The sequence below is a fragment of the Salvelinus alpinus genome, chromosome 18 (assembly GCF_045679555.1).
Source record: "Salvelinus alpinus chromosome 18, SLU_Salpinus.1, whole genome shotgun sequence".
Taxonomy (NCBI): domain Eukaryota; kingdom Metazoa; phylum Chordata; class Actinopteri; order Salmoniformes; family Salmonidae; genus Salvelinus; species Salvelinus alpinus.
In genome coordinates, this window is record NC_092103.1 from 13,920,781 (window position 1) to 13,946,072 (window position 25,292).

The following is a 25,292-nucleotide window of genomic DNA, read 5'->3' on the forward strand; positions in this document are numbered from 1 at the left end:
GTTTATGATGAGGTTGAGTAGTGGTTGACATTGTACATGTCGTTCCACAGACCTCTAAACCTAATATTGCTTTTTTTTTTTTTTTTTTGGTGTTCTCCAAATAGCATTTTGAGTTAGAAAATTGTCTACAAATGCAGTAAATTAACTGCAGCTTTCTGACCCCCCTCCCCTCCCCTCCCCTCCCCTCCCTCAGGTTTAGCTGAACTGTCCCTCTGTGGTAATTATTGATCAGGTCTTTAGACATGGCTGCATGTTAGTCCTAATGACCGTGTCTAAACGAGAATCAGGAGTGCGACTGTGACAAGAACAAATGCCAGCTAGAGAAAATGTGTTTCTTGATTGAATTTCAACAGTCTGATTACATTTGCGGTCTTACAGCAGTAAAAAGCGATGTTGCCTTATGTTTGCTCAGCAAACAATATGCTTGCTCAAACATCCTTTACAAAATATATTGTAATAGACAGATTAAAATGATAGTTACTTTAGGGTAGAATAGCGGTGTTAAAAACCTTATATTTCAATTCTGAGCTAATCGATTATAGGCTACCGCTACATAACCAACAATTTCACTGTCTACTGGCTATTCTTTTCAATATAGCCTTACCTATTTGTTTATATTTTGGTGGACTTTTGGAAGAGGGTTCGACTTAAAGCGGCAATCAGGAGTTTAAATAATAACAAAGTGTCCTCCCTGCTACTGTTTCGTAAAAAGCTGAGGAATGGGGACGGAGAAATATAACCACTCTCAAATTCATAGATAGCTATGGATGCAAGGACTGACCATCCATGATATCACAATTATAGTTTTACACATGTTTTTAGGCTGTACAGTGTTTGTTTACATTTACTTTGTTTACAAACATTGGAGTGATACAAGCTTATACTTTGGGTTCTGATGGGGTACTACAGTTGAACTAAGCTCATGAGGAATTTATAAGTTATATTCTTCAAGAATCAATGGGCACATATTATCATGCATTTAAATAAGTCCAAGAATGGATGTAGCAACTGCTGATTGCCCCTTTTAACCATCATAGCAAGGGAAATAATTGACTAATGCTTATCGGAAGCGACTTCACCATTCATTTTCTGGATTCAGGTTCACTCAATCATCATTTTAAGCTTTGTTTTACTATTGACAGTTACAGCTGATTTCGGGATTGCATGTCGATTCGTTCCCCTTAAATATTTGTGAACTGATGTATTCGTTTCCGTCTGAATTGTTTAATCAAACTTTTTGCCGCCAGCTCCTGATATCAGGGCATAAAAACTCCAATCTGTCTCCTGAATTAGTGCGCACAGCTATATCCTGTCTCAAACTTGTTTTATTACCAAGTTTTCCCTGGCTAAACTAGCTGGCTAGCTAAGCTATGCTAGTTTTCATCCTCATTCCCAAACTTCATAAATACTACACCCTCAAATTCAAAACTCCTTTGATAGTTATGCAATCATGTAACTAAGAAATTACCTGGAAAGAAACTTGAAAATTATTTAGTGTTTTTTGAATAGTCATGACTGGTTCAAGGTATCTTCGGCATCATTGCCAACTGTGACAACAGGCAGCCTCTCCCCACTTGGCTCGATGGGATATGTAGTGGTTTTGCCAACACAGTCAGATATATCCACAGTCTTGTATCCTTAACCTAAAAAAAAAAAACGACTACATAGCGTCAATGGCTACTATGAATGGCCTAATTACTTCCGGATATGGAGCTTCTCCTCCTCACCACTTTATACTCGATAAATAACATCCATTCCGAGGCTCCGAGCCGGGTTTTGATATGGCCGCCACAGACAGGAGTCGGTCGTATTTGGATTGGTTGAAGTAGCATGGTACAGAGACGGAGCCTTGTCCGATTCAATTCCATCAGTAGAGCGCTAGGCGCGGTACTGAGGTTGTATACTGTCGCTAGACGGAGTGCGGAGTGTGGTAGCGGCAGTTACGGAGGACTTTTGTGAATTTTCTGATTCGGAACATGAACTTCATATCAACCAGACATCGGCCCAGGTAGTCAGCTTGACACGTTAAGCATTAAAAGTGAACAGAGCAAACGGTAATTTCAAAGGTTTTCACGCATACCTTCATATGACTGAGGGCGGTGCTCGCTTCTCATAAGACAATTTAATATCTGTCATATTTCAAAACTGTTTCACCGAAGTCCTGGAATTTGTTCATTCTCTATCCATCCCCCCTTGTTCTACCTTCCCCTTCTATTCGTCAAGTGTGAGACTCCTAAAGATTTCAATTGCAGCTGCTGCAAGGCAGTAGGTCATTGAAACAGCATTTGATAGCCACTGGACTTGCCTCATCGCGGAGTTTTTGACTCCTCATCATGGGGTATAGTGTACAAACTGCAAGAAGTGGAAGAAGAGGAGTCACAGGATACTTACTGCAGATGATCACCATATCTTTCGTTTTGCTAATTGCCCTCGTGGATATCGGAGCTGCTCAAGGTAAGCTATCGAATTCATACCTGCATGCAGAAAAAAGCACCAGCGCTCGAGTGTTTTGCGGATGGCCAAAGTCGAAGATTTGTGCTGGATTTTTGCAACAACAGAAAATCATAGTTCGCTGACATCATATATGAATAGCCTAGACTTGTCAATTTCTGGCCAACAAAATAGAAGAATTCCTGAGTCGCATACCTTATAGAGTGAAAAATATAGTCACAGCTGTACTATTGTGCGCTCTGGGATATTTACACAGTCAATTAATGTTTCTTCCATATCGACTACTGGAATGTGGTGGATATCGACGTTTTTCAAATGTGTTTATTACCTAAGTGTAAGGCTATGCGTTAAAAGGACACAACTTCAATAAAGCCTATGCTTCTGTGTTAACAGACCTGACCATAGCCATTTTGCTCAATTTTAAGATACTTTTAATCGTTTTGTTGATGTTATATAAACGAAAGATTAGCAAGCTACACCTGAGTCATCGTAGTCACAATATGTTTCTTTAGACTATCTCTCTATCTCACGCTGCACACACACACACACACACACACACAAACACGCAGTTGACTTCAACTGTGCGTGCGGATCAAAGTGCGCGGGATGTCTTATATCGAGACATACAAAAATAAGCTTCTCCGGCATTTTACATAGTGGCCTAGGCCTTGTACAGCAATTGAAAATATTGCGTTTAAGTTACGTTTACTCTAACCCAATTAGCAAAATTAAATTCAATAACTGCCCGTGGAGGCTTGCTTATATTTCATCATACACTTAAGGGACAGTTCGAAATTTACTGGTCCAACTTAAGGTGTCAAAAGAAATGCACCTGTCTCCCCAACATTTAAAATAAACTGCACACCCTCCCCCCTCATAGAGTTAACTCAAAATCATGTTTAATACCACAAATAACTGTAGCGACCCTGTGTTAATAAACGTGGATATAGACTTTCCCACCTCAGCACGATTTGTGGTGCAGGCGATGCTACTCACGGCTACAGGCCAGAAGGTTGAGGGTTCTCACCGACCACCACAGACAAGCTCACCCTCCCTGCCTGTTTCATTACACTACAATCAGAGTCGGCTGCAGACAATGATCAGCTAGAGGGAAATCAGATTTAAAACAAAATGATGCCATATTTATAATTATATAAAATATATACACCACATTTTCCACCAATAAGTTTCTGTGCCAATGCACTACACAACCAACAAACAAACCTTACCGACTTAGAGCACTTCAATATCATGGTTTGTGTTTTCAACACAACAATAAATAGACTATGTCAATCTTGACAAACAGAAAATACATCCCTTCCTACCTTGTAGGCTTACCCAGTATCCAAATGTCATTCAACTTTTTGGTGTTTGGTGTTTCATCAAATGGCACAGTTTGGATTGATTGGTTTTATTTGTCAGTAAAAAAAATCCATATATTTACACACAGTACAAATATTTTTACAAGTGACCGGGATTGCACTCTGAAGTCGGGAACTTATTTCCATTGTGGTCCCTATTTTTATGTACATAAATGCAGTGCCTTCGGAAAGTATTCAAACCCCTCAACTTTTTAGACATTTTGTTGTTACTGTTTGAATAAAAAATGTATTACATTTAGATTTTGTTGTCACTGGCCGACACACAATACCCCATAATGTCAGTGGAATAATGTTTTTACAAATTTTTACAAATTTACTAAAAAATGAAACGCTGAAATGTCTTGAGTCAGTAAGTATTCAACCCCTTTGTTATGGCAAGCATAAATAAGGTCAGAAGGAAAAATGTTCTAAAAAATCACATAATAAGTTGCATGGACTCATTCTGTGTGCAATAATAGTGTTTAACATTATTTTTGAATGACTTCCTCATCTCTGCACCCCACACATACAATTATCTGTAAGGTCCCTCAGTCGGGCAGTTAATTTCAACCACAAAGACCTGGGAGGTTTTCCAATGCCTCACAAAGAAGGGCACCTATTGGTAGATGGGTAAACGTATAAAAGGCAGACATTGAATATCCCTTTGAGCATGGTGTTGTTATTAATTGCCATTTGGATGGTGTATTAATACACCCAGTCACAACAAAGATACAGGCATCCTTCCTAACTCAGTTCCCGGAGAGGACAGAAACCGCTCAGGGATTTCACCATGAGGCCAATGGTGACTTTAAAACAGTTACATAGTTTAATGGCTGTGATAGGAGAAAACTGAGGATTGATCAACAACATTGTAGTTACTCCACAATACTAACCTAATTGACAGTTTGAAAAGAAGGAAAGAATAAAAAATATTCCATAACATGCATCCTGTTTGCAACAAGTCCTGAATACAAAGTGTTATGTTTGAGGCACATCCAATAATACAACACATTGCTGGATACCACTGTCCATATTTTCTAGCATAGTGCATCATGTTATGGGTACATTTGTAATCGTTAAGATCTGGGGAGTTTTTCAGGATAAAAAAGAAACGGAATGGAGCTAAGCACAGGCAAAATCCTATAGGAAAACTTTGTTCAGTCTGTTTTCCACCAGACACTGGGAGATGAATTCACCTTTCAGCAGGACAATAACCTAAAACACAAGGACAAATCTACACTGGAGTTGCTTACCAAGAAGAGAGTGAATGTGCCTGAGTAGTGAGTTACAGTTTTGACTTGAATACTTATGTCAATTAGATCTTTTCAAAAAAAAAAAAAAAACATGTTTTCACTTTGTTATTATGGGGTATTGTGTTTAGATGAGAAAACGAAAAATCTATTTAATCAATTTTGAATTCAGGCTGTAACACAAAAAGTTGAATAAGTCAAGGGGTATGAAGGCACATAGTACCACATACTGTACATATACTATGCAGTACCATAGTAAGAGTCCGGCTTACCCAGTACTGACGTTTTGATAACCGTGCAAATCTCTCTGGGTCAAGGTGACTCTTATCAACATATTCGCCTGTATTTACTCCCCCAAAAATGAAATGCTAATTAGCTGCTAAAGAACAACAAATGACATGATGATCTGGGTGAGACAGTCAAATCGAGGCAAAGGTAAGAATCTCTGGATTAACTATCAGACATTAGCTAAATGTAGTAATTAATAAATTGGCAACATTTCTTTAAATGGACAATTCTGTGAACTGTGTTGTGCACGTTTTAAATTGACACAATACCTGTTAGCAAAGGTGTCAGCTAGCAATGAGGTGCAGGAGCTTGCAGGGGTTTGGAGTTTTGCATTTCTACTTTGATGCTAATTAGCATTTTTGAGTCGGAGACTAAAAAGAGCTGAATATATTGATAAAAGTCACCATGTCCGAGAGAGATTAACATGGTTATGAAAACGTCACGCCAGGGTAAGCCAACACGAAGCACAGTGCTTATTTTAAGTGTTTCTAAAATCCCATGTGGGGAAAAATGAACGGTGGAAAAACGATTGTAACCATTTCCCTGTTTTACTGCTAGGTTTTATGGGTATTATGACACCTCCAATGTGGGGCTCTATTACATAGATAGACACGTTACAGAGATGCAGACAAAAAACTGCTCGACCTCCAGATGAGTATGAGGGGGGAGTTTAAGTACAATTCTTGTTTTGCTTGGTCTTTAGATGTTTGGGGCTGCTGGTGAACCATGATGTGCAGGCATTATCAATGAAACTGGGCTAGCGCACTTGCCAGAGTCTTTAGGGTGTATATAGCTAGGTTTCCATCCAATTGATTTTCATGTGAATGTTAAAAAAAAATCCCATCAGAGTTGTTTCCATCAAATTGACTTGTTGTGGATAAAAGTCTGGGCATAAATACATAGTGCACATAAAAACAATTATTTTGGTATTAAATTCCCATACCGAATAAATTTTTTTAAATGAGTTTCCATGGCATTTTCAACTCTAGGCCTGCTGATGGTTTTGTCACAAAAAATGTTGCGTAGGTATAGGGAATGTACCCACTCTGGTGTTGACACCTGCTCTCTAGCCAACAGCTGGCAGATACAGTGCGGGTATAGCCTACTGCATGATGAGTGCAATATTCTTTTATTTGTCAAACGGCAGAATACATCACCAGAACAAGACCCTCAATATTTATTGGAAAGGAGCATCACGATGACCGTGCACTTTTACCACCCCGTGAAGTCCCTCATAACTTATTTCCTCTGTAGCCTAATAAACTGCATGCTTTCCCATGATGACATAAAAAAAAAGATCCGACATGTACTTTGCTCGCTTAAAAAGGTTGGATGGAAACCTGGTTAACGTCAAGTCATTTTGAGGACGCTGGAATTCTATTTTATATATCTGAATAACTGGGCCTGTTGGGAGCATATGAAGCTACATTGCTATTGGACGACTAGCGAGAATGATGATCTGCAACAAACAGCGCATCTCAGTAGCAGAAGTAAAAATACAGCCAGACTGCCCTTTCTAGGCCTTCTAAACTGTCGTAGACCCACAACTGATCCAAATGGAATGAAACATTCAAATCACAGGGCTTTTGCGCCGTTATTCAAATGACATTTTCACTGCAGCCTAGAGTAGAATTTTGTACTCACTTGAAAACAATAATGCAACTATTCGTTGCAATGTGGCGTTGTAGGCTAGTCTATGCGGGATCATTATGTTGTCCCTAAACAAGATCAATAGAGGAGCTGTTTGAGCTGTGTGTCTCACGTCTTCACTGTTCTTTCATGCTCAATGATGCACCTGGCCACACTGATTTGATGTGTGGAATGATTGCTAGTCAGCCTATTGCAGATCTGGACAAACAATCCACCTAGCACTATTGTCACTATGCCTGGTGGATAGAGGGCAGGATAGACAGACTGGACTATATTGACCTGGGGTATAGTAAAAGCTAGCGCAGAAATGCGTAGTGCAAAAGGGAAGTACCAAAACACCTTGATATAAGGGAGGTACATACAAGCAGATGAGGACATTTAGCTAGGATGGAAGACATTATATAGTAAAACCTGCAAACGAGCAAACGTAAACCAGGAACAGAACGCATTACCCTCCCCTGTGCCCAATAAAAAACCACACAACCCTCCCCAAAACAAAACTAAACGTTTGACAACCGTCCCCCCGGTAAATTTCATTCTGTCCTTTTTATCAGCTTTATGCAACAATGAGTTCGATCAATCTCAACATTGGATTTTAATGCATAATGCATTTTAATCATAGACTTTCATAATGAAGTATAGTTGTCGCCTGTTGTTGTGGATTTTCATCGCCCTTCACTTTCCTCTTCCTTCCATTATTCTCTCTTTCTTCCATCTCTCACACTTGTTGAAAGGATGGTAAAGTTCAGGGTCATAGGCCACTGCCTCATCCATCAGGAGAGTTGCTCTTCTCACATCTGTTGTCCTTGGTTATTCACCTGCAGCTGTCTGAACAGTGGTAGGCCCACAACGCTGAGGCTAGAGTCATTGGTCAACAATAGTATTGGAAGGCTTTATTGGTTACGTACAGTATAACGTTTCAACGGTTGAATGTTTTTAATTCCAGTAGGTTCTGATTTTTGTTTTGTTTAGGCTTGTATCCTTCTTCATTATTATCCTGCATGCTGCCATTTTATTACAGTATATTAAAGGATGTTTTTTATTTTAGTTAAGGTGTTGTCAAATAGAAAATAGCAGTCAAATCTCAAACAGCATGCGGACAGCGTCGAACACCCAAACCCATTTACCAAATCCATTCCCAACTGAGCTGGATTGTCTGTCAAACAAAAATAGGCAAAAACCCATCCCCTAGGGTGTGTTGAATGTGCATTCCTGTGTGTGTGTGTTTTTCTCAGGAGGCAGGTGGGTGGCCTCTTTCTTACCATAGATGCATTGTGAATATCCCAAACACATTCACACACACATAATGTAACAATGGAAGTAATGGTGTAAGGATTTTTCAAATGTTCTATGTCAGAACTAAGGGCTTTATTAACACAGACCCAGCTGGAGGAGGAAATAATGTTTTCCCAACAATTTAACGAGTAATTTGGAAGTCACGCTTTCGCCCTTCATGCTCTGGATCAGTCCAAGAGTCCCCTGCAATCTCAAATTGCAGCCCTAAAACCATAATTTCAGATGATCCATACAGGGAAAAGGGTCTGTCAGCAACCCAATTCAGTCTGTCATGGCCCCAACCCCTGCCCCAGCTCCCAGCCATAGATCCTGCCCCAGCTCTCAGTCCCGGGCCTCAGCCTCAGCCACAGCATCACAGTGACTCCTACATAGTTAATGAGGAATGAGCAAAGGAGAAAAACAGAGGAGGAAAAACAGCTCTGGTTTCTAAAGGGCAGGGCTGGGATGACATAATGGCCATTCCAGAACCCCGGAGAGGGTCGTGTCGTTGACTGGAGTGGGAACACGAACCAGGTCGTTCCCTGTCCATTAAGAAGTCGATAAGCCTGGAGAACATTGTTTGGGGGTAATTAATGGCCCTGCCTTCTTTGTGCACTGATGAGCTGCCTGTGCAAATTTCCACTGGAGAGTCTCTTCAGCTCAAAAGGACTCACCCGGTTGGTGATTAGTGTCTCACTTACCCGGCAACAGACTTTTCTATTTTTAATGTAATTTAAATTTAAAAAATTACCCCCATTTTTCTCCACAATTTCGATCTTGTCTCATCGCTGCAACTCCCCAACGGGCTCGGGAGGCAGAGGTCGAGTCGTGCGTCCCCCGAAACATGACCCGCCAAACCGTGCTTCTTAACACCCGCCCGCTTAACCAGGAAGCCAGCCTCACCAATGTGTCGGATGAAACACTGTTCAACTGACGACCGAGGTCAGCCTGCAGGCGCCCGGCCCGCCACAAGGAGTCGCTAGATTGCGATGAGCAAACTAAAGCCACCCCGGCCAAACCCTCACCTAACCCGGACGACCCTGGGCCAATTGTGCGCCGCCCTATGGTACTCCTGATCAAAGCCGGTTGTGACACAGATAGTATGAGACGGACTCTCGGCATGGTAGCTCCTCATGGTGAATTTAAACTGGCTCTGCTTCTTATTAGTCTATGTTTGAACTTGTACTCTTGACAAGGTAATCCACCTAGCTTGTTTCCAGCAGAGAGAGAGAGAGAGAGAGTAGGATAGCTGGCTAGCTATCAGGGAACGGGGGTTAAAGAAGATAGCTTTTTAACCTACCGAACTCTTTACAAAGCAGGAATTGAGATATGGGGTTAGCCAGCCAGCAGCCAAATGCTTTCCAATTCAGGGACAGTAGCTTGATTGTCAATCTTGAAGAAGGGGCAGGCGTCCACACCATCATCCATTCGCACAGCAGCAGGTGTGTGTGTGTGTGTGTGTGTGTGTGTGTGTGTGTGTGTGTGTGTGTGTGTGTGTGTGTGTGTGTGTGTGTGTGTGTGTGTGTGTGTGTGTGTGTGTGTGTGTGTGTGTGTGTGTGTGTGTGTGTGTGTGTGTGTGTGTGTGCCTGTGTGTGTGTGCCTGTGTGTGTGTGTGTGTGTGTGTGCCTGTGTGCCTGTGTGTGTGTGTGTGTGTGTGTGTGTGTGTGTGTGTGTGTGTGTGTGTGTGTGTGTGTGTGTGTGTGTGTGCCTGTGTGCGTATTTAGGAGCAGATCTGGGCTCTGTGACTGTCTGAATATGCAGATGAGCTAAGGATGAGAGAGAAGAGGCAGTGGAAGAGAAGGTTTATCTTTGATCGTTCTCCAAACAGTGCATATCTAAATCAATGTCTAAGCCTACTTCAAATACATCCCAACAAGTACACCCACCCTGCTGTCACTCCGGTATGGAATTACACAATATATTGAACTAAAAGTCAAATGTGTTAACAAGATTTAAGTACATTTTTACTTAAATGACAGGCCTATTTGATACATGAGATAAGCTGTTTCATAATGAAGAGCAGTGTGATGCCAACTAAGCCTCTCTGTCATCTTCAGACGCTGCAGCTTCAGACACAGAGGCAAACCCAATCTAACCAAACCCAACCTAGGGAGTCTGTGGACACAGCCTTTAGCCACTTTTTCCACAACTTTCCTCCCAATACTTCATACTACACCCCCCCAGTGCTCTCTCTCTCTTCTCTTCCCCCTCTCTCTATATTGTGTCCTCTGAGCTTTGTTTTCGGAGAGAAAAGCAAATGGTCTCTTTAAAAAAAATTGTTCAAACTACCAGATCGTTTAAGAGTTTGTTATTTTTTTAAGTGAAGGGAAACTTAGGATGGAGATGTAACCACATACGCAGAGGCACACACACACAACGTGCTTACACACACACACACACACACACACACACACACACACACACACACACACACACACACACACACACACACACACACACACACACACACACACACACACACACACACACACACACACACACACACTCGTATTTCGAGATTGATCACAGTGTGTTTAAAAAAACGGGGTAAGTGAGAATGTTGTTGCTGTCATTATTACTCTAAACGTTTCCCCAATTGGCTGACAACTATGGTCCCAGCCGAGCTGCTAAGGTTACAGCCACTGCAGTCATTTCACAAATGCCGTCTGTACGCACAATGAGCACATTGTACCTGTGGAGGAATGCTAGCGAATTAGTTAGCGCTAAGACCTTTTGGCAATGCGCAGAAGGTGACAAGATTATGCAGTTAATACTTTCAGGCCCATATTTCATTGAGGGAAAGTGAGACTCAGTAACATATGCAACATAGCTGATGGCAAAGGGCAACAACCAACGATGTGTATGTCATCAGAAATGGCCTTCTGGAGCCTTTTCCTCAGGCGGATGATGTCAGAAAAACATGGTGCTTGTTGGCTCTATTCCAGACGGAGTGTGAGTGTGGTTTAGGGTGATAATTACTGTGAAAAGAGGCTGCTGAGTTTGTGTCCCCACACCTGACATCACTTTCTATTTTTGTTGAAGGGAAAAGGGTATATATGACTGTTATCGGGCCTGATGTGTGTGCAGCAGTGCTGTTGAATCCGGATATCTCCAGCTGTGCGGATACGGCTAGATACTGTATCATGGGCACAATAACGACTCCCAACATTCTCTGTCATCTGCCTTATTCTCTGAGATACAAAAGAAAGGAGAGGCGGATGGAGGGAGGCAGGGAGCAGAGAGATACAGTAGAGAGGAGAGAGGAAAGGCAGACTGGAGAGGAAGATTGGAGAGGGTGAGAGTCAAAGAGGACAGGGAGTCGAGAGGGAGAGATACGAGGAGGAGATGACGGGGTTAGAGAGAAGATGAGAGGAAAGTGTCATTAATCACTCTGCAGTGTGACACTCTAAACTACAGGGGAGCGTCACCGTGCAAGATTCGCTTCTATTAGCAGTGCATTAGCAGGGCCCAGCACAAGTAGCAGCACTTGACAAGCAGGCCTGTGCCAGAACGGCTGACCTCTGTTTCAGCACAACGGATACTCCTCTTCAATACCACCCAGAGAGCAGAAAGCCTCCCATTCACATCACATACACACAGCTGAAGTGTTGTGCATAATGTGTGCCTGTGCTTGTGTGCTTGTGTGTGTGTGTGTGTGAGTGTGTGTGTGTGTGTGTGTGTGTGTGTGTGTGTGTGTGTGTGTGTGTGTGTGTGTGTGTGTGTGTGTGCGCGTGCGTGCGTGCGTGCGTGCGTGCGTGCGTGCGTGCGCGCGTGCGTGCGTGTGCCTGTGTGTGTGTGCCTGTGTGTGTGCGTGCACCTTTGATTTTACCAGAGCTCAGTGTTTGGAGTGACACAGTGCGTTAGAGAGCTCAGTGTTTGGAGTGACACAGTGCGTTAGAGAGCTCAGTGTTTGGAGTGACACAGTGCGTTAGAGAGCTCAGTGTTTGGAGTGACACAGTGCGTTAGAGAGCTCAGTGTTTGGAGTGACACAGTGCATTAGAGAGCTCAGGGTTTGTAGTGACACAGTGCGTTAGAGAGCTCAGTGTTTGGAGTGACACAGTGCGTTAGAGAGCTCAGTGTTTGGAGTAACACAGTGCATTAGAGAGCTCAGTGTTTGGAGTAGAGGTCGACCGATTAATCGGAATGGCCGATTAATTAGGGCCGATTTCATATACAGTGGGGAGAACAAGTATTTGATACACTGCCGATTTTGAAGGTTTTCCTACTTACAAAGCATGTAGAGGTCTGTAATTTTTATCATAGGTACACTTCAACTGTGAGAGACGGAATCTAAAACAAAAATCCAGAAAATCACATTGTATGATTTTTAAGTAATTAAATTGCATTTTATTGCGTGACATAAGTATTTGATCACCTACCAACCAGTAAGACTTCCGGCTCTCACAGACCTGTTAGTTTTTCTTTTAGAAGCCCTCCTGTTCTCCACTCATTACCTGTATTAACTGCACCTGTTTGAACTTGTTACCTGTATAAAAGACACCTGTACACACACTCAATCAAACAGACTCCAATCTCTCCACAATGGCCAAGACCAGAGAGCTGTGTAAGGACATCAGGGATAAAATTGTAGACCTGCACAAGGCTGGGATGGGCTACAGGACAATAGGCAAGCAGCTTGGTGAGAAGGCAACAACTGTTGGCGCAATTATTAGAAAATGGAAGATGTTCAAGATGACGGTCAATCACCCTCGGTCTGGGGCTCCATGCAAGATCTCACCTCGTGGGGCATCAATGATCATAAGGAAGGTGAGGGATCAGCCCAGAACTACACGGCAGGACCTGGTCAATGACCTGAAGAGAGCTGGGACCACAGTCTCAAAGAAAACCATTAGTAACACACTACGCTGTCATGGATTGAAATCCTGCAGCGCACGCAAGGTCCCCCTGCTCAAGCCAGCGCATGTCCAGGCCCGTCTGAAGTTTGCCAATGACCATCTGGATGATCCAGAGGAGGAATGGGAGAAGGTCATGTGGTCTGATGAGACAAAAATAGAGCTTTTTGGTCTAAACTCCACTCGCCGTGTTTGGAGGAAGAAGAAGGTTGAGTACAACCCCAAGAACACCCTCCCAACCGTGAAGCATGGAGGTGGAAACATAATTCTTTGGGGATGCTTTTCTGCAAAGGGGACAGGACGACTGCACCGTATTGAGGGGAGGATGGATGGGGCCATGTATCGCGAGATCTTGGCCAAAAACCTCCTTCCCTCAGTAAGAGCATTGAAGATGGGTCGTGGCTGGATCTTCCAGCATGACAACGACCCGAAACACACAGCCAGGGCAACTAAGGAGTGGCTCCGTAAGAAGCATCTCAAGGTCCTGGAGTGGCCTAGCCAGTCTCCAGACCTGAACCCAATAGAAAATCTTTGGAGGGAGCTGAACGTCCGTATTGCCCAGCGACAGCCCCGAAACCTGAAGGATCTGGAGAAGGTATGTATGGAGGAGTGGGCCAAAATCCCTGCTGCAGTGTGTGCAAACCTGGTCAATAACTACAGGAAACGTATGATCTTTGTAATTGCAAACAAAGGTTTCTGTACCAAATATTAAGTTCTGCTTTTCTGATGTATCAAATACTTATGTCATGCAATAAAATGCAAATTAATTACTTAAAAATCATACAATGTGATTTTCTGGATTTTTGTTTTAGATTCCGTCTCTCACAGTTGAAGTGTACCTATGATAAAAATTACAGACCTCTACATGCTTTGTAAGTAGGAAAACCTTCAAAATCGGCAGTGTATCAAATACTTGTTCTCCCCACTGTATATATATATATACATATATTTTTTTACACCTTTATTTAACTAGGCAAGTCAGTTAAGAACACATTCTTATTTTGAATGACGGCCTAGGAACGGTGGGTTAACTGCCTTGTTCAGGGGCAGAATGACAGATTTTTACCTTGTCAGCTCAGGGATTCAATCTTGCAACCTTACGGTTAACTAGTCCAACGCTCTAACCACCTGCCTCACGAGGAGCCCGCCTGTTACGCGAATGCAGTAAGAAGCCAAGGTAAGTTGCTAGCTAGCATTAAACTTATCTTATAAAAAACAATCAATCAATCATAATCACTAGTTAACTACACATGGTTGATGTTATTACTAGTTTATCTAGCGTGTCCTGCGTTGCATATAATCGATGCAGTGCTCATTCGCGAAAAATGACTGTCGTTGCTCCAACGTGTACCTAACCATAAACATCAATGCCTTTCTTAAAATCAATACACAGAAGTATATATTTTTAAAACTGCATATTTAGCTAAAAGAAATCCAGGTTAGCAGGCAATATTAACCAGGTGAAATTGTGTAATTTCTCTTGCGTTCATTGCACGCCGAGTCAGGGTGTCACGCCCTGACCGTAGAGAGCTTTTTATGTCTCTATTTTGGTTTGGTCAGGGTGTGATTTGGGTGGGCATTCTGTTCTTTTTTCTATGTTTTGTATTTCTTTGTTTTGGCCAGGTATGGTTCTCAATCAGGGACAGCTGTCTATCGTTGTCTCTGATTGGGAACCATACTTAGGCAGTGTTTTCCCACATGGTTTTTGTGGGTAGTTATTTTCTGTTTAGTGTTTTGCACCTTACAGGACTGTTTCGGTTTCATTTATTCTCTTGTTATTTTGTTTAGTGTTCAGTGTAAATAAAAAACATGAACACTTACAACGCTGCGCTTTGGTCCGACTACTCTTCTTCAGACGACGAAACCGTTACACAGGGTATATGCAACAGTTTGGGCCGCCTGGCTCATTGCGAACTAATTTGCTAATAGCGCACCCCTCGCTCTGAGACTTGGAGTAGTTGTTCCCCTTGCTCTGCATGGGTAACGCTGCTTCAAGGGATGCTGTTGTCTATGTGTTCCTGGTTCGAGCCCAGGTAGCGGCGAGGAGAGGGATGGAAGCTATACTGTTACACTGGCAATACTAAAGTGCCTATAAGAACATCCAATAGTCAAAGGTATATGAAATACAAATCGTATTGAGAGAAATAGTCCTATAATTCCTATAATAACTACAACCTAAAACTTCTTACCTGGGAATATTGAAGACTCATGTTAAAAGCAACCACCAGCTTTCATATGTTCTCATGTTCTGAGCAAGGAACTTAAACGTTAGCTTTCTTACATGGCACATATTGCACTTTTACTTTCTTCTCCAACACTTTGTTTTTGCATTATTTAAACCAAATTGAACATGTTTCATTATTTATTTGAGGCTAAATTCATTTTATTGATGTATTATATTAAGTTAAAATAAGTGTTCATTCAGTATTGTTGTAAAATTCATTAATTCATCGGTATCAACTTTTGGTGGTCCTCCAATAATCGGTATCGGTATCGGCGTTGATAAATCATAATCGGTCGACCTCTAGTTTGGAGTGACACAGTGCATTAGAGAGCTCAGTGTTTGGAGTGACACAGTGCGTTAGAGAGCTCAGTGTTTGGAGTGACACAGTGCATTAGAGAGCTCAGTGTTTGTAGTGACACAGTGCGTTAGAGAGCTCAGTGTTTGGAGTGACACAGTGCATTAGAGAGCTCAGGGTTTGGAGTGACACAGTGCGTTAGAGAGCTCAGTGTTTGGAGTGACACAGTGCATTAGAGAGCTCAGGGTTTGGAGTGACACAGTGCGTTAGAGAGCTCAGTGTTTGGAGTGACACAGTGCGTTAGAGAGCTCAGTGTTTGGAGTGACACAGTGCGTTAGAGAGCTCAGGGTTTGAAGTGACACAGTGCGTTAGAGAGCTCAGTGAGCGAACTCTCTGTCCAACTGCTATTGCCTGAGTACTGTGTCCCATTTTGCCTTTTGACTACATGCAGTCACTGAAAAAAATGGTTATTAAAAAAGAGCTCCTGTACTTAATCAACCCAGCTAGCAGCTTTGAGAAGGGATGATGACTGTTATGATCATGTTGATGGTTACCTAAGCTCTCACCTCTGTTTTGGAGTGAATACCAGATAATGGCTCTCCCAATTTGAGGTGGTTGGTGGCTGCTAACATTCTCAGTCATTTCACATTCAGAGGGTGAATCAGCTAACACCACTGTGATTATACTGAAGGATCCCAGGCAAGGAGAGGAGAGGTGGTGCAAGGGTACACTACAGGCCCCACTCCACATGGAGAGGCACATTATTATCAGAGGGGAGAGAAATGGAGGATCAGAGGGAGAGAGGGAAAGGGAGAGACAGGGAGAAGGAGAGAAAAAGAGAGCGAGGGAGAAGTGATTTCCAGTTAAGTGGCCCTTCTCATGCCATTTTAAGCAGAGAGACTGACAGGGCACATCTTGAGTGAGTACAAGTACACACTCTATCCTCTGCCCTTTAATTTGGCTTTTGTTCTCCCTGTGGGCCCACTGGGGTGCAACCACAAATACCCTGTTGCTTTTCCATCTTTCCATGCCCTTAACAGGAGAGCAGCCAGGGGACAGGACAGGTCAAATACAGGATTTTATGTGATCTTAAGTGTGCTCTCAATGTTGTTTGTTGCTACAGAATTTGATGTTTTTTGTGTTATGTGACTAGCCATCTAAATCTGTATGTGCTTAATCCAAGCCTTTTGTAATTCATTGTCATGCCGTAAGCTACATGTTTGGCATTGCAACGAGCACAACTGAGCACAGATCTGCTACATGGCTGAGTTAACATGACACGGATGTATGGTTTGTAACTGTTTTGTTATTAAGGGGATATTCTTTTTATCTACATCCCCAGAGTCGGATGAACTCGTGGATACCATTTTTACATCTATGTGTGCATTTCTGACATAAGTTTCTAGCTAGCGCTAGCGCAATTGCTAACTAGTGTTGGCGCAATGACTTAGCATTGGCTCGCGAAACTACCTCTAACTTCCTTCATACTGGACACAGAGACATAAAAATGGTATCCACAAGTTCATCTGACTCTGGGGAAGTAGATACACGACCTCGTTGCCAACATCCCCAAGTACGCTTTTAACATTTGCAGATGGTTGTTTATGAGTTGACTGACAGGGAATTTGGAATATACAATAGATTCAACCCAAACACTCATACTCCAACACACACTGGAAAGTACTGTACCTGTATGTTTATAACAGTTCTTGAGCCACGGTATAACTCACCTGGAAATACCCCTTTCTGCCTACTATAACTGACATCAACAATAGGACATGCAATCAAACTGATATCCTCTCCTTTTGCTATGCATGTTAGTCTACCTTTTTTTTAAGAGGATTAGGACACAAAATAGGCAGAGTAAGAGTGGAGGGATTTGGGACTGAATTGGAATGCTGCTGGCACACGGATGTTACACACTGGCAGACACTGTAAAAAGCCCCAAAGTGCTGATGAGCACCAAACAGTCATATGGCTGTTATTTCCCCACTGTTCCTTTAATGGTGTTCCTTTCAGACTCCTGGCGCTGCCTCGCCCCAGCAGGTACACTACAGTAGGCTATAGTACTGTACAGAGCTAGAGGAGGTAGGGGAATAAAAACTGACACTATGTGCCGTGTCATACTTACGATGCACCTCAGACCCCGAGCTCCACAGGATACAGAATCTAAGCCTGCAGTGAGCATACTTTTTGAGAAAACTACAGCGCTTTTGAGAAAACTACAGCGCCGTCTTTCTGTGGAAAGTCGTTAGAAAGTCATCCTAAAGTCATGCAGTTCAGATGACAAAGACCTGGGTATAGCTCCCAGTAGCAGCAGCAGGAAGTGGCTGGTCTGAGCTTATGGGTATGTTGACTAATCCAACACCACCACCAACACCACCACACAGTATGGAGCAGAGCAGGCATCCTCTGGATCCTAGTGTACTGTACACAACCGCTATTGAAATCATGCCTCTTCAGAGAGCTCCTATCTGTGCCTATGTGCCGTCTATGATTGACAAAGCTAAACCTTTAATCCGGTCACCTGATGTCTTCTGTGCAGACAGCTAAAGCTTGCTGTTTTCACTGTGGAACACTAGGAGAAGAACATAACTCAATCAAATGTTAGAACCCCTCAAAGAATAGAAACAGCATTAATCCATGATATAAGCCATGTGTCTTACTGCCTGATATTTTGTTAAGCTTAAAAACTACGTCAGATACGGAAGATGTAGTAAACTTGGACATATAATTATATTTGTACGGTAATAAAATCGTCACGCCCCACCAGCACGCTATTTCCTGAGTTGTCTGGGCCTTATCCTTTTCAATTGTAGGGACATTCACCAGGCATGGGTCTTGGTAGTGTCGTGGTGTATGTACGCTGAACAAAAATATAAAACGCAACAAGTAAAGTGTTGGTACCATGTTTCATGAGCTGAAATAAAAGATTCCCAAAAATATTGCATATGCACAAAAAGCTTATTTTGTGCACACATTTGTTTATATCCCTGTTAGTGAGCATTTCTCCTTTGCCAAGATAATCCATCCAGCTGACTGGTGTGGTATATCAAGAAACTGATTAAGCAGCATGATCATTACACAGGTACACCTTGTGCTGGGGACAATAAAAGGACACTCTAGGGACAGTTTTGTCTCGCAAAACACAATGCCACAGATGTCTCAAGTTTTGAGGGAGCATGCAATTGGCATGCTGACTGCAGGAATGTCCACCAAAGCTGTTGCCAGAGAATTTAATGTTAATTTCTCTACCATAAGCCGCCTCTAATGTCGTTTTTGAGAATTTGGCATTACGTCCAACCGGCCTCACAACCGCAGACCACTTGTAACCATGCCAGCCCAGGACCTCCACATCCAGCTTCTTCACCTGCGTGATCATCTGAGACCAGCCACTTGAGTAGCTGATGAAATTGTGGATTTGCACAACCAAGGAATTTCTGCACAAACTGTCAGAAAACCGTTTCAGGGAGGCTCATCTGCGTGCTCGTCGTACTCACCAGGGTCTTGACCAGACTGCAGTTCGGCGTCGTAACCAACTTCAGTGGGCGAATGCACTTCGTGGATGGCCACTGGTACGCTGGAGAAGTGTGCTCTTCATTGATGAATTCCGGTTTCAACTGTACCGGGCAAATGGCGGTTTGCTGATGTCAACGTTGTGAACAGAGTGCCCCATGGTGGCGGTGGGGTTATGGTATGGGCAGGCATAAGCTACAGACAATGAACACAGTTGCATTTTATCGATGGCAATTTGAATGCACAGAGATACCATTACAAGATCCTGAGGCCCATTGTCGTGCCATTCATCCGCTGCCACCTCATGTTTCAGCATGATAATGCAGGCCCAATGTCACAAGGATCTGTACAAAATTCCTGTGAGATGAAAATGGCCCAGTTCTTCCATGGCCTGCACATTCACCAGACATGTCACCCATTGAGCATGTTTGGGATGCTCTGGATTGACGTGTACAACAGCATGTTCCTGTTCCCGCCAATATCCAGGAACTTTGCACAGCCATTGAAGAGAAGTGGGACAACATTCCACAGGCCACAATCAACAGCCTGATCAACTCTATTCGAAGGAAATGTGTCGCACTGCATGAGGCAAATGGTGGTCACACAAGATACTGACTGGTTTTCTGATCCACGTCCCTACTTTTTATTTTAAGGTATCTGTGACCAACACATGCATATCTGTAATTTGGTCTCCAGAGTGGCGCAGCGGTCTAAGGCACTGCATCTCAGTGTTAAAGGTGTCACTACAGACACCCTGGTTTGAATCCAGGCTGTATCCCAACCGTCTGTGATTGGGAGTCCCATAGGGCGGCGCACAATTGGCCCAGTGTCGTCCAGGTTGTGCCGGTGTAGGCCGTCATTGTAAATAAGAAATTGTTTATAACTGACTTGCCTAGTTAAATGAAGGATTTAAAAAATCCCAGTCATGTGAACTCCATAGATTAGGACCTAATGAATTTATTTAAATTGACTGATTTCCTTATATGAACTGTAACTCAACAAAATCTTTGAAATTGTTGCATGTTGCGTTTTTTGGTGGGTTCAGTGTATATCAGAATTGAGGCGGCAAGGGGACGGGGGGAGGGAGACATGGGGGTAGGAAGATATGGGACTAGTGCTCTTTTAGTGGAAACATGAGATCAGGAGACCCACGCTCTGCGTTTCCTGTCTAACGTTTATCAGCATCTCCCTCTCTGTTATTCCTGGGCTCTTAAAACGCCTGATGAAAGGCCAGCACAGATAAATGTTTGTGCCTCCTTGTTTTTATGGGGCTTAAATGAGGGACATCCTCCATTCCTACCCCAGCTCTGTGATCTCACAAGCAGAGTTATGGTTTCTGGTTTACATTAGAGCTCAATGGAGGCAGACTGGGGATGCTAGAAGGACAATGTTACTTCTACTTCCCCCTACACTAATGAATGGTCTTACAGTAACTCCAATATAGCGCTGTATGTTGAACGAGTCAGAGGGTGCAGTAATGGGGATTGAGGGTAGAGCTATGTAATTGTCCAATCTTACCAGGAAGGAGTAAGTGGATTTTCTGGTAGTGTGTGTGTTGTAGGGTGTGTCTGCGTTATCTAAAGAAATAACAGCTCTGTGTCTCACCCCTAAATCCCTAAGGCTGGTTCGGGACAACATTAACCACTGCAGAAACAGAGATTACTGCTAGACCTGTCCTGCTAAACATTTACCCATTTTCCCTGGGACCCCCTGCCAAAAGTCTGTTACTATCGGACACACACACACACACACTCTTTAACCCTGACCTGTCTAAATAAAGTCTGGGCTTCTGTATGCTTCACACACCGTGTGTGTGTGTGTGTGTGTGTGTGTGTGTGTGTGTGTGTGTGTGTGTGTGTGTGTGTGTGTGTGTGTGTGTGTGTGTGTGTGTGTGTGTGTGTGTGTGTGTGTGTGTGTGTGTGTGTGTGTGTGTGTGTGTGTGTGTGTGTGTCCGATAGTAACAGAGTCTGACCCTGGGAGGAAAGTCTTCTCTAGATAAATCTGTGAGAATACCAGGCCATTCATCCCCAGGAAATCAATATGTCTTATAATTCCCCTCATTTTTCTTCCATCTGTTATCTACAGAGCTGCCAACAGACTTTTAAACAGAGCAGGCCATTATGACCAAGACCCCATTCAATGTGTGATGTTGTTGTTTCTTACTCTGTTCAGTGAGGTGCTAAATTAAAGTCCTCTGCCATTGGTTTGCAGTGTTGTGGGTGAGTGTGTGATCTGATCGATTCTCCTCCCTCTCGTCTTATTGACTGAGATAAAAGAAGGAATGTGACGACTGTGTGTGTCAAAAGGCATAGGTGCCTAGAAGTCAAATGCTGTTGTAGTCATTTATAATTATATCGGAATTATGAAAGGTTGTTATTTTAGTTTTGATTTAATAATGCGCTCTACACGTTTTAGTGGAGACTCTGGAAATCACCATCAAATAAGCTACTCTGCTTATTCTCTCCATATTGCATATTGTTTTATTCCTTTAATGTGTTTAAATGCATCTGTGTGTGTGTGTGTGTGTTGTTTTATTCCTTTAATGTGTTTGAATGCATCTGTGTGTGTGTGTGTGTGTGTGTGTGTGTGTGTGTGTGTGTGTGTGTGTGTGTGTGTGTGTGTGTGTGTGTGTGTGTGTGTGTGTGTGTGTGTGTGTGTGTGTGTGTGTGTGTGTGTGTGTGTGTGTGTGTGTGTGTGTGTGTGTGTGTGTGTGTGTGTGTGTGTGAGATGGACCCCCTCCCCAAACTCTGACCTCTTTTCTCCAGTTTGGGGCTTGTTACTGTAATTCCACTATTACTTCTCAGCTCAAAATGGCTCTTGGGTGTCAGCACTTTCTGTGTTTGTACAGCATGTGTTTGTGTGCTGGTGTGTGTGCCATATCTCTGTGATCAGTCCCCAGTGGCAGGAGCAGCTAGCTGGCAGGCACCGTTAAACTGGGCCAAGCTCAATGGGGCTCATTTAAATGGGGCCCAGTCAGAAACCCCATTGCGAAAGGTTGCTTTACGACTTCACTTATTCTGGTTGTGAACCGCATTTTCATAAAGTTACAGTATGTCTGCTCGCTAGATAAAGGCTGTTTGTACTGTGTGTCTCCTCAGACACACAGTCAGGAACCAAAGTGTAGACTACTGTTAAATCTGAAACTGTCTGCCAAATTAAGGGCTTCATAGACAGAGAGTTTCTTTACTCCATAGCCCCAGAGAGACGCTTCTTGTACCACTTATTCCAGTGGAATGAATAGCAGTATGGGGATGACGTGAAAGTGACAGAAAGCTGCACATAAAGGGCTAGGTGGAAGTTAAACATCATTACTCACAGACCTGGAAATTAGGTCAGGGTCGTGTGTGTGTGGGCTGTAATGGTCCCACAGAACCAGAACTGGGACAACACTTTGCTCTGAGTCTGATGGTGCAACATTCTATGACTTTTTCAAATGGTAGGTCATCAGGGAGTCGGTACACAGAGGCACCCTATAGCAATCATCTCTGCGCAGCACATATTTTGATTCATACTCTGAGGAAAGTATGTAAATAGTTAAGGTAGGTAGAGGGTAGAATGGGATAAACAGTCCAGAAGTAGCTGACCAAACAGAGAGCAGGAAGAGGATGAATAATGAATGTTGTTGTGATGATCAGGCCGGAACAGAAACGAACAACAAAATGGCAATTTTTAAGGTCAAAGGCTAAGAGGACTGTAAAGAGAGTCTAGACTGACTGAGGAAGACATCCCTGATGGCTTTCTGTTCTGTGGTTTTATGCAATGCTAAAAGGCAGTGTACGGGAACGTACACAAATAAAACGTTGTGGGAATGTTTCCAAGCAATGTTTATTTAATTTTACTGGAGATTTGTATCAGTTATTTTTCACAAGCCTCAAGCCATCCATCCCACTTGATTGTTATAGAAAAGAGGTTTGTTATAGAGGGAGGAGGTTTGTGTACGGAATAAACGATTGATATGAAATGAGATGACGGGCTTATTCCTGTAAGCCCGGACCCCTATAAACCATGACCCCATACAGTAACACAGCTGTAAGAGATCCAGCTCGCCAGTGGAAACCGATACACCATAATGGGTAGCTGTAGCTATGCTGTAACATGTGCACCGGAAACCGATAATTCACTGGTGACACACAAAGCTTTGGGGTTCCCAGGTTTTTAGGCTGACACGGGGTAAGCCGAGCTGGCAGGTATGAGCTGGGGGGGTTACTCACCGCACCACCGAGAGGTGGAGGGGGAAGCCACGCAACACGGCAACGGTTGCCGTATGAACGGTTCAAACCTTGCAATGTAAATCACACCTCCTGAGGAGTTTCCTCCGGTAGCCGCTTGCATAAATCCTACCCTGCACATTCCCTTACTCCTCTCATTTGCAAAGGAACACATTACTAAATCATAATGTTTTTGTTTTTACAACAAGGCTGCAAAAACCTACTAGCTTTCCGGCGGTTACATTTTCTGTGTTTTATCGCTGTTATTCCATGCAAGATGTTTTATTGTTCATCTCCAGCGAGCGCTGGCTCCGCCAACAAAAGCACAGAGACAAGCCAGAGAGGAAGACTAGAAAGAGGAGGAGAAGGAAGATGAGAGGAAGGAGACAGAGATAGCACAGCCGCTTCTCCTAAGCTGTGTGGCTTTAAGAGGCAGTTTGAACAGGACGAGCGCATCGTGGACCCAGCAGGATCCAGACACATTAACCACATCTATTCTGGGCTGCTTTGTTGGCTGCTTTGTTCATAGAAATAACCTTAAGTCTGGTAAACAAGCACAACAATGTTGAAAGAACTAATCTTTCGTAGGGATTGGGTTGCTTTTACTTCCTCCCTCTCATAGGCGTGTGTTTGTTTCCCTTCGTCGTCTTCTTGGGAATGATTGGGTATGGAAATCCGGACCCTTTTGTATTTCTGTCATGTGGAGCAGGGGCGCAACTTTGGTTTTAGAAGTGGGGGGGGGACATAAAAATAAATAAAATGATCCAGTCCACCTCTAGGAGGCGTGCTCATGGTCCTAAAGCACACCGTTGCCTCGTTTTGTATCACATTCCAATGATACATCTGGGGGGGCCTCGTTTTGTATCACATTCCAATGATACATCTGGGGGGGCCTCGTTTTGTATCACATTCCAATGATACATCTGGGGGGGCCTGGTTTTGTATCACATTCCAATGATACATCTGGGGGGGCCTCGTTTTGTATCACATTCCAATGATACATCTGGGGGGGCCTGGTTTTGTATCACATTCCAATGATACATCTGGGGGGGCCTGGTTTTGTATCACATTCCAATGATACATCTGGGGGGGGCCTCGCTTTGTATCACATTCCAATGATACATCTGGGGGGGCCTCGTTTTGTATCACATTCCAATGATACATCTGGGGGGGACAGCAATGCAATTTCAGAATGTGGGGGGGCATGTCCCCCAGTCCCCAGTAAAAGTTGCGCACCTCACACAATCTCACACATTTGTCTTTTTGCCAGTTTGTTAACACCGTTGATTTATTCTGAGAGACTAGGGCATGAGAAAACACGATCTCTAATATTTAATATTGTAGCTTCCATTTGGGCTCTGTTCCTGTAGTTTGTTGACAGAATGTAGTGTAGCGTTTCCGAAATGTCCATGTCAAATCCAGGGAGCGTCAATGGTCACCCCTGTATAGTCAACGGGATAGTCAGCGGAGTGGACAGTCGAAAACAGTGCTGACACAGACAGACACAATGTGGGTATCTGGTGAACAAGAGGGAGGACAACAGTGATGAAGAGCGTGATGGATGTGCCACACAGAGGGGATGTAACTGTCTAACCTCTATCAGCGGCACCACGTCCCCTCTTCACTTCCTGTCACATCTAAGCAAACTCTTCATTTTTACTTCTCTCTCTTTCTCTTTGTCTTTGGATCATGCACTCTTTTTGCTTCCTCTTCTCTTTGAGGAGAGAGGGAGGTGACGGAGGGCAAGTGTAGTGTCAGGGGGAGCAGACAGGGTTCTTTAGAAAAATGCTTACAAGATTACATCTGTTCGCCTTGCCCCAGTAACATGGCCAAAATGTGGCGCTTTTGTATAGGGGTGATCTCAGGGGAGCAAGGCAGCCATTTTAATTAAATAACCTGCCAAACAGCAATAATGGTTTCC

General features: G+C 43.3%; 1 protein-coding gene across 3 annotated transcripts in view; it reads left to right on the top strand.

Annotated features, from left to right (window-relative positions):
- Positions 1-1,812: 1,812 nt before the first annotated feature.
- Positions 1,813-25,292, top strand: part of LOC139543840 (netrin receptor UNC5C-like) — a 191,202-nt gene continuing 167,722 nt past the window's right edge. For all 3 annotated transcript variants that reach the window (XM_071350310.1, XM_071350311.1, XM_071350312.1), the window contains exon 1: positions 1,813-2,454. In XM_071350310.1, the coding sequence (XP_071206411.1) occupies positions 2,334-2,454 (121 nt within the window). In that variant the 5' untranslated portion in view covers positions 1,813-2,333. The remainder of the gene's footprint in view (positions 2,455-25,292) is intronic.